Source organism: Mustela nigripes, chromosome 17 (genome assembly GCF_022355385.1).
Source record: "Mustela nigripes isolate SB6536 chromosome 17, MUSNIG.SB6536, whole genome shotgun sequence".
Classification (NCBI taxonomy): Eukaryota; Metazoa; Chordata; class Mammalia; order Carnivora; family Mustelidae; genus Mustela; species Mustela nigripes.
The window spans coordinates 55,424,845-55,435,304 of NC_081573.1; the positions used below are offsets into that span (position 1 = coordinate 55,424,845).

Here is a 10,460-nt window from a genome sequence, read left to right on the forward strand (position 1 = left end):
CGTCGGTCAGTCAGTCGGTCGGTCAGTCAGTCGGTCGGTCGGTCGGTCAGTCGGTCGGTCAGTCGGTCAGTCGGTCGGTCAGTCGGTCAGTCAGTCGGCAGAGGGGAAAGAAAACACCCAGAATGATAAACGTAACTGCACCAACAAGATTTTAACTGAGTTCTTGCCCTTTTTAAAAAAATTTTATTTACTTGACAGAGATCACAGGTAGGCAGAGAGGCAGAGAGAGGAAGGGAAGCAGGCTCCTCACTGAGCAGAGAGCCGGATGTGGGGCTCGATCCCAGGACCCTGAGATCAGGACCTGGGCTGAAGGCAGAGGCTCACCCCGCTGAGCCCCCCGGCGCCCCTAGCAGAGAACTCTCTCAAATGTCCTGGAAACGGAGGCAAAATGAGAGTGACGAGCTCTTATGCTGTGTCAGAAAGAAACACGCCAGTCTGAACCGAGCAGGTATTCCCCGCTCTCAAACGTAACTAGGTGTGGGATCCAGACTCAGCGTGGGGCACCGCGTGACCAAGCAGGAACGCTGCTCGAAATGCCGCCACAAAACAAGGCCCTGGTGAATGCCAAGGACACGACCCGTGAGTCAGAGCACCGGGAGGGGCAGACAGGAGCCCCCGCGTGCCACCCGCAGGGGCAGCTCTGCTCTGGGGGTGAAGGAGGACCACTCGGCGGCACCATGAGCCCCAGGGAGCCCAAATGATGAATGTGCTGGTGCTCCTCGAGCTAACAGGATGATCTGCAGGGCAGCAGAGCTGAGGAAGAGCTGTTCTCACTGGCCTCTCCAGCCTCCTAAGACAAGAAATATCCTCTTCCCCAGCATGGAGGAAGAACTCACCTTCACCTGGGCGCCACGATGAGACGGCAGATGTCCACGGGGCCCGATCACTCATCCTGGTGGCCAGGCGAGCCCCCGCAGCCCCGGCCCCTCCCCAGCTCTCCTCCACAGGCACACCTACACGCACACCCACAGCTCGGCCACACACGTCCTGTGCAGCACATCCTGCTAGTGAAGAAAAGCCTACCCAGGTAGTCATTCCCCTCGAAGAGAAGCGGGCGATGTTGTCCTCAAAGTCAATGCCGCCCACTCCAATCACATCCATCTGGTCAGCAGGGTTGTTCAGTGTGCTAGAGCGAGGCACAAAAACACAAGGGAAGAGAAGTCAGTTTACATGAATAATTCAGGGGGTGCCTGGGTGGCTCCGTCGACTAAGCATGTGATTCGTGATTTCGGCTCAGGTCAGGATCGCAGGGTCCTGAGATCGAGCCCCGGGTCAGACTCTGCACTGACACAGTCAGCTCCTCTCCCATGGCTTCTCGACCCCCACCCCTGTCTCTCTCTCATAAATAAAATCTTAAAAAAAGAAAAGAAAAATGAGTAATTCAGGTAAGGGCCAATACTCCCAGAGAAACCCAAGACGGCATTAGGTTCTCATATGTCTCCTCGTGGCTGTCCGAAGGCCACGCTCTCTGCTGCCCACACACCGGGCTAAGGCCGTTACCTCGGACGTGGAGCACCTCCTCCTTTTCTCCCAAGACACTCTTCTCCCTCGTGCTTCCAGGCCCGAGTCCTCTCTCCGAACGGCAAGAGCCGTGAGCTCACGACAGTCACCCGCTCACATGCTCTCACGTCACTCACACGCCGCGCCAAGGGCACGCACACCGCCCCCACGAGATCGCACACTTCTCTGGGAAGCAGCGACAGCCACACACTGGCACCTGCCACCACCGTGAAGTCAGAGTTCTCAACTGGCCTGCCTGCCTCCAGGTGGACGGAGGACCGACCCCTCCATCCTCCTCGGGACCTCTCACGGCGCAGACATAAAGAACCACGCGATTCTCCTCGATACCTCAAGTGGGCCGGATCTGCACAGGAATCACAGTGGAGCAAATCTCAACAAAAGGTTTTCATTCTAAAGACAAGAGGTTAAGATAAAACCGAACTGCTGGAAAGTACCAGTTTTAATGCGTGAAACTTCATTTCTGAACTTCACCTACTACAGCTCCATCACCCAAACCAGAACTGTGACAACTCAATAACCACAAGTGACTCGTAGGGGGGGAAGGGGTTCCAGAAGCAAGACTCTAGGGCACGCGCTTTCACCCAACTATTCTGAAGCACCCGGACTCAATCCCGGCACGGCCTTCTTAGCTCAGCGGCCACCGACATGCTACCAGCGGGTTACTGAGAGGCCCCAACGGGGATTTTTTTATTGGTTTGTGATAATAACAAAGTCCAAGTGTACCAAGAGTGTAGGACGCCGAGGGGGGCTGGCAGGCGGGGCATCCGTGGGGATGCGAGCATTACTTTCAGAGGCACGGGCAGTGCCCCGCCTGTGACAGACGACAGCTCTCTGAGCACAGCCCCGTCCTCCGCCGAGCGCACCCTGACGCCCAAGCAGGAAAGCATCATGGTGCGGGCTGGGCCGTTCCCAGCATGAGCCCCGTGTGGCTGCACAAGCAGACACGTGAGTCCGATGCAGGGCCCTTTCCAGGATGCTCCTCTGACACAAGGAAAATGCACAACTCTTGGCTTGAAGAGTATGACAGCCCACAGAAGTCACAGAATTTCAGAAGAGTGACCAGACGGCATGTGCAGGGCTGGCTAGAGGGGTGCGGACAGACAGAAAGACAAGCGAGGAGGCTGAGCAGCAAGAACAGATGATGGGGACAGATAAATGGGGCTATTGCAGGGAGACCCAGGAGGGGACCGGGCCTGGGGAATGCGTGGGGGCCTGAGCGAACCCAGCACCTGCAGGCTCCAGTTCCCCGGCCGGGGCTGCGGACCCGAGTGGGCCCGCCGTCTGTCCGTGCACGTCATGCATGCACGTTTCCCTGGAACAGCCACGCCCACTTGTCCACACACATCCGGGGCCGCGTTCCCGTTACCGGGGCGGGTGGGTGCTGAAAACGAGCCCCGCACAGCCTGCAAGCCCTCAAGTGTTCACTATGTGAGCCTTCGCAGGAAAGATTTGCCAGTTCCAGGATAGAGTAGCGAGGACCTTAAAAAACAACAGAAAAGCGTTGTCTGATTAGGCACCGATGACCTACAGCAGAGTCTTGAATAAGAAAATTGCCAGAACGTGTCTGAGAAGAACAGAAAACAAAAAACGAGAACAGCCACCACTTCCAAGGGCTCGGTATTGGCAGAGCCTTCCCTGCGGGTCGAAGGTGTCCCTCACAAGCGCCCCTCGCAAGTGCCACCCAGGGTGGCCTCATGCCCATCATGACAGACAGCAAGGCCAAGGCCCAGCGACGAGAGGGCCCCACGGCCTGCACTCTTCCCACAGTAGTGACCTTACACTGTCCAGGCAGGTAGATAGGCTGGAAAGCTGATGGACAGTCTGGGGACTCTGGAGTGAGGGGGGACCAGAAATGGGAGAAGCAGCCAAGGAGAGACTCACAGAAGGGGCAGTGAGACAACCGGAGGGGACTACGCAGTACCGGGGCGTCCCACAGTGGAGCCGGACACACATGGCAGGCGAAACAGCAAACCAGAACCGTGGGCACCTTCCACGGAGACAGGACCACTACCAACAATCAGGCCGGAACCACGGCTGCTGGCACGTATAGCTCCTGACCTATACCAATGGTCACCTCCCAGAGCTCAGCCCGGCCCTGGGCCCAGGGCTCCTCCTGTCAGTCCGTCAGTCGAGACCCCGGCCTGCACGCCTGGAGGGGTCCGCGCACGATGCAGGGAGCGACTGGAAGAGCACATGCACGCACACACACACTCGTCTCTCCCCACTGGGCTGCAGAGCAGTGGGCGCACTCTGTGTTTTCTTCCTCCCCATGGTCACCTCACCCCGTCACGGCACCAAACCACATACAGGAGGATGACCCACAAGGGAGGCCAGGATTCCAGCACAAGAGAGGACTTACACGTGTCGTCTACAGGAAAATCGGGAGCCGGAGGCGAAAGACTGGACAAGAACGCAGAGCCTGTACCGCAGTGACCGATGTTCCGCATCTCACGCTGCGTTAGTTCAGAACGACCCAGCACAAAGGGGCATTTCTGGGACAGCGTTCTCTCTGCCTCCCTCCGTGTGACCCCACTTGTCAACCCGCAGATGCTGGCCGGGTCTGCATCGCGGCCCACACTCTCCCTCTCCGCCAGCTCTATAGCAGCTGCGCCCGGTCTGCCCCAAGATGACAGGCCCCTTGTCCCATTTTCTCACACCTGGGCTTTGCACAGAGCGGGTCTCCATAAATACCATGCAATCCACTTATTTCTAGCAGGTCTACTTCCCTGACTGATTTTAGGAAAAAAAAGTAGAATAAAAACTGCAGGCCTCCAAACTGCTTACAGCAAAAAGAAAGTAATAAATAAAAAATTAAACAAAAAGAGGCCAGCCTGAGCTGACCCAGGAGGCGGTGGGCACTGGCTCGTTTCACAGCCTGGCCAGCTGTGCAGGGAACGTCCCCGTGATACACAGTTCAAGACAGATAGAAAAAGGAAAAACAGAGACAGACGAACAACAGATCTGCAGTTCTTTTGGGGGAAACACCTCCAAGTCATCGCTGGGGGAGCACTTACCCATAAAGAGGCCCGTCGTTGCCAATAGCAGAAACCATGATCACGTTGTTAGCTGTTAACTCCCACACCTACGGGATTAGCAGACATTTATTTATGGAAGCAGGCCGGGCTCAATCAACATTCACCACACAACTGTCCAAACTGTCCTGCTCCTCAAGGAAGAAGGCTGACCTTAAAAATGTAACTCTAGACCCTCATGGACATGGACGTTTGCCAACCAGCACTTGCGTGAGTGTTGACGAGACCCAGGGCACGGGGCCTTCAGTCACACAGAGCAGAGCTCGCTCTCCGGGCAGGTTCAGGAACGCGCCGTTCGGAGAAGGAACCGAGCCGGCAGATGTGCCGCTCCCACTGCAAGTCGCCAAAGCTCACGCCACCACCCGCCGTCCTTGCGAGGCAGGCACACTGTGTGTGACAGGCCACCAGCGCACCAGAGATAAAGCGCTCAGAGCAGAAGCAGTCACCAGGCGCCACCGTCCTTCATGTGGGGACACAACCAACCTTGTCGACGAAGGGGTGGTCCATGAAGTCGGGGCCGCCGATGCTGAGGTTCAGCACGTCCATCTTCTTCAGGATGGCGTAATTGAAGGCGTCCAGGAACCAGGAGGTGTAGGACACCTAGTCAACCGCCAGACATGACTTTAGGGGTTTTAGTGGAAGTCTCCAAGGGTGACAACAGAGTTTATTTCTAAGTATCCCTACAGACTCTTAAGCAGCATGATGTATTGGGCGCCTGGGTGGCTCAGTGGGTTAAGCCGCTGCCTTCGGCTCAGGTCATGATCTCAGGGTCCTGGGATCGAGTCCCGCATCGGGCTCTCTGCGCGGTGGGGAGCCTGTTTCCTCCTCTCTCTCTCTCTCTCTGCCTGCCTCTCTGCCTACTTGTGATCTCTCTCTGTCAAATAAATAAATAAATCTTTTTAAAAAAAAAAAAGCAGCATGATGTATTAACTCAAATGTCAGAAACGAAAACCAAGAACAAATAATGCTCCAAAATGTGAAGCAGACACCCGGAAACTCTAGGTCCCAGCAGCCGGACTCAAGGGACAGCTGTGCTGTGGGGGCGGCCGCGCTCTCCCAGCCAGCTGTCCAGCACCTCACCCCCCAGTACACCTTCCAGAGTGAACTGAACCCCACAGCTCGGTGCCTCCTCAAAAGGACTGATCACAAGATACAACCCTTTCAGCTGAGCATTTCTACACAGTTTAATGGACTTGTCTCATGTTCCTCATCCCTAACCAGACAGGAAGGAAACGGCATCAAAGTTATCTCACAGAATTATTTCTCGGACAGAGCTGAATCGCCTCATGTACCACCACTCAAGATGTTATTATAAAAAATACAATTAAACTTACAGTAGAAATAGGATTAGTGCAATATTTAAGAATTGTGTTTCTTAAAGGCTTTCATAAATAAGACCTGTTTACATTTGCTCATATGGGCAAACACAGGAGGAGGGAGTACAAGAAATTAAGAAACTATCACATGGGAGACACGAGGAAGGTAAACCCCTGCTGCACAGGGACAGCACTGCGGCAATGTTCCCTGTGTTGTCTTTAGGTATTTCTGAACTGTGCACAATTTGTACAAAATTAAATTTAGAAAATAAGGAACAGGGGTCTCCCCTTTTCTATGACTAGTTCTGAAAAGCCTGGGGACAGGGCCTGCCCAACGTGACACCACATGGTACAGAGGCAGCCTCGAGCCCGTCACAGCCCAGGAGGGGCAGCAACCACACCAACTCGTGATTCCTCCCTCATGTGAAAGCACCAGAACTGTGTCCGTGACGTGGGGGCACAGGAGCCCTGGGCAAGCCCGGAGGACAGGAAGGAACGAGACACAGGGAGTCCCTCCTGTTCAGTGCCCTTGGGGTGGGGTCTTCAGCGTCCAAGTGAGACCAATGAAGGGGTGGGCACTGAAGGGGCAAAGCCACACAGGGGCCACAGAGGGATGGTGTGGCACAGGCAGGACGCCAGAAGCAGCTCAGTTTCGAGGAGGGGTGCTGCTTCTAAATGAACGGGGTCTCCCAAGTTTCACTTTTTATGTTCTGATGTCAACTCCGTAAGCCTCAGGGGTCCTCAAAACACCTACCTGGTTATTGGTAAAGACCCTGAAAATATGGAGTTCCGCATCTGGAGCAAAGCCTTGGCACTCCCGCATGCTGGCTATCACACCTGCCACAAAGGTGCCGTGGCCCAGCCCTGCAGACCACAAGGAGAAAAGTCCCAGAACACGGCTGATCCTGGGTGTGAAACCCAGCTGAAAAAGACCACCAACTCAAATGACGCCCTTTCTCTGAGCCCCAGACGACGAAGCTGCGCTACCCCGGAACGCTCCCCCAGCCGGAGCCCACGCCCTGGCTGCCCTGAATCCGGGCCTCGCACCCCCGCCGCCACCGCCCAAACCGGGAGGTCCGTGCGCCTCCACCAGGCAGCCCTCTTGCCTCCGACACTACTTCCTGACATCCCAGGACAGCCCGACAAACTTCTGCCCAAAGGCACATGAAAAACATGGGTCTGTCTCGGTAACGGCTGCCCACGACTGCGTCGTCACAGGCATGCAGAAAACCGCACTCTTAACCCGAACCACCGGGGACAGGAGCGAGGGTCAGAGACCAGGTCACGCCACCGCAGCGCCACCCACCGTCGTCCAGCGTCCGCTCATTGGTCCAGTTGGTTCTCTCCTTCACATTCTTGAAGTGGGGGTGCTTCTCACTCAGCCCAGTGTCAAAAACAGCAACCCTTACGTTAGCACCTTATTCCGAAAAAAACAACCAAGCACAATCATGTTTAGAAGAATCACCTTTTCGGATCTCGTCTATAAAACACAGCCCGGAGGGTGGAGGGTGATGGGCGCTGGGGAGCGTGCGCGCTGTGGAGAGGGCTGTGAACTGTGTGAGCCTGAGGAGGCACAGACCTGTACGCCTGGGGCTGATAATACATGATACGTTAATAAAAATAATTTTTAAAAAACACGATGTTCGTCCTTGGGACCTGTCACAGAGGACCAGAGATCACCCAACGTCTGCACATTAGGTCAGGTGCCCCACGGGCCCCGGCTGAGCCAAGTCGAGAAGGGGAGACGGGGAGAGATGCCGTCACGTGCTGCCAAGTAAGACCCGCGGTTTCAGGGGAAATCTCTTGGCACATCCCTCCACTGTCACCAGGGCTCAGTCCTCCACACGACGGAGTCTCCGCTTCCGGTGACCTCCCCGGGTCTCCCTCCCCTCATCTCCTTAGAGAGGCGCTATGGAACGAGGGGCACCAAGTAAGAGCACACCTCGGGGGACAGGAGACAATTCCCGTGCCCCCCCTCAGACACCGCTCATTAACCCCCTCTGCACATGGGGCTGCCGGCGACTCGCGGGGCTGAGGGCACGGTAAGGAAAACCGCACGCAGTACATCTCGCTACAACAAGGAGCCTATTTCAGATACGGGCCAAAAGCTACGTGCACCAGTGTTAAGACTGATATTGCCAGATGAGGAAATTCTAGAAAACAGGCAGAAAAACCTAAGACACTCGTATTGTTTAACAGCTAACAGGTGTCACAGAGGTAGGGTCTTTCTGTGCTGACATGTCCACACTATGTTAAATCATCGATTACACTGAGAAAACAAGCAAAACATACTGCTTACATTTAAATAATGCACATGATCTCAAAAACCACTTGGTTTGGGGGGACAGAAAACGCTTTTCTGTTTAGAGAATTTGCTTTGTGAAGAGTTCTCATCCTGAAGAGATAAAACCACGAGGTGACAATCATTTTACTGAAACCCCGGTCCACCGGGCCTGAAGAGTTTAACGGTCTCAGACCTACTGCAGGGCAGGGGCTGGGGAAATCAAGGAAGAGCTCAGGGTCTCCACGGCCAGAGGACATGGGTGAGGACGCCAAGACCGGCGGAGACGGACGGGGTGGAAGGGAACTAGAGAAACGGGCTTCCATTTCAGCGGGGGTTCAAACCAGCTCAGTAGTTACGACAGTGATTTTCTGCCGTGATGCACGGGAAAAATACTGTATTGGCTGTTCTATTTCCTAGGATATGGTCACTAATGCCATCTGTTGCTTTGAAACTAAGCAACAGGTGCACGGACTGTAACGCAGCCACTCTGCACAGAGCTCCGCTCTCAAGGGATACGCTCATGTTCACGTTGTCACTTCACGATAACCATGTTTGCACTCGATCTCGTTCCCTGAGCAGCTGGTGTGTGTTCACCTGCATGTCAACAGGAGAGAAACGTTCCACCATCTACCCCCAACCTCAGAAACGGTACAGAAACACAGTGAAGGTACACAGGATTCAACAACCTAAAAAGGCAGAGCCAGATGCCCAGCACAGCAGAGGTCAAAGGCGGGGCCGCCGGACGTGTGTGGCTCCACACAGAGCGGAAGGGCCGGGGCCCGAGGCCGTGGCTGTGCCAGGCACCCGAGACGGAGGGCGCACGGCCACCAGCCCCACGCGGGTCGCGGGCGAACAGCACGCACCTGTGTAGCCCATCTGCCAGAGCACGTCCGCCTGCAGGGTCTGGGCGACCTGGCGCGGGATGGCTCTCAGCAGCCGTCTACTCGAGTGTCTCCCTGTAGCGTGCCAGAACCCAGAGCCCAGGGAGAGGCTGGCTCTTCGCAGCGGGCGCGACGACTGCCACTTCTGGCTCCACCGGGTTTCGTTACAGGGTGCGACGGGGTCAGCTAGAGCCAAGGAGAGAGAGAGATGAGCCACGGGGCGGCGCGGGGACAGCCCGAGGTGAGCCACGGGGCGGCGCGGGGACAGCCCGAGCGGGTGGGGAGGGCACCCACTCTGAGAAGGGCGGCGACCAGCCCTGAACGCCCGGGTGACTGGAGGGGGAGTTCTCTACCCCTGCCAGAGGGCTTTCTCCATACAGTCACACCCACAGGACATCACTTAGCTGTCATCATTGTTCCCCAAGAGTCCTCTACTTGGCCTTTTCTAACTGACGGAAGGCAGACTGGCAGAACCGCTGCGTTGAAACACTCAACCGTGGCTGCAGCTGAAGGACCGAGAAATTCCCGAGCTTTCGTGCAGCTGCTCTCACTGAGCCAGAAGGGTTCAAGACGACGACGACGACAACAAAACAAAAGGAAGCGAATGGCCCCCTGCGATGGCGAAGCTTCGCAGCACCGCAGCACCGGGCTCCTGGCACAGGAAGAGGGGCTGCTGTTAACCCACCACACCTGTCTCTGGTCTGACAGCAGCGGGACCTTCTGCCAACTGTGCACCGCTCGCTACTCTCAACACGCTGCCTAGAGTGTCCCCCTTCCAAAGCAGATGCGCTAGAAAGGAGTCGGGGGTTCGGAAGGTGACGAACCGCGTCTTCTCTCGATCCTGCAGGCGGACCAGCCCTGTGCGCACCTGCCCCGTGGCACTGAGTCCATGGGTTCCGCTATCTGTAAGGACTCTACTGGGTGAAAAAATGGAAGAAAAAAGCAAAAGAACCACCACAGGAGGGGTCCTTACCTTTCAGGGCCGTGCTATCATGTGAAAACCTGCATCTCAGATCAGCTTTCAGCAGAACACAGCTATGCTGCTGCGACTGACATTGTGTCTCTAGAGCTAAGGCCTACCGTGCAGTCCAGTCTTACCAGGCTCCCAACGAAAGGGTACAGGGACCTGGGAAAACATGTCGTTGTGTCAACTCCATTAAGTAATTATTTGCACAGACCAACTAAAATTATTCTGCACTGAACTCGCCGTGCAGACTCTGCTCTTTAAGTCAACAGTGCAGAGGGGTGGGGGTGGGGGTCCCCTGAGTGGCTCAGTGGGTTGAGCCTCTGCCTTCGCTCAGGTCATGGTCCTGGGGTCCTGGGATCGAGCCCCGTGTTGGGTTCCCTGCTCGGCGGGGAGCCTGCTCCCTCCTCTCTCCCTCTGCCTGCCTCTGCCTACTTATGAACTCTGTCAAAAAAAAAAAAA

General features: G+C 55.9%; 1 protein-coding gene across 1 annotated transcript in view; it reads right to left on the reverse strand.

The window, feature by feature from the left end:
* MBTPS1 (membrane bound transcription factor peptidase, site 1) overlaps positions 1-10,460 on the reverse strand; it is a 50,821-nt gene that overhangs the window by 24,936 nt on the left and 15,425 nt on the right. Inside the window, exons 4-9 of the mRNA XM_059383324.1 lie at positions 9,017-9,220; positions 7,176-7,286; positions 6,624-6,733; positions 5,037-5,153; positions 4,536-4,603; positions 1,024-1,126 (exon numbers count right to left, since the gene is read on the reverse strand). Of these exons, the coding sequence (XP_059239307.1) occupies positions 1,024-1,126; positions 4,536-4,603; positions 5,037-5,153; positions 6,624-6,733; positions 7,176-7,286; positions 9,017-9,220 (713 nt within the window). The remainder of the gene's footprint in view (positions 1-1,023; positions 1,127-4,535; positions 4,604-5,036; positions 5,154-6,623; positions 6,734-7,175; positions 7,287-9,016; positions 9,221-10,460) is intronic.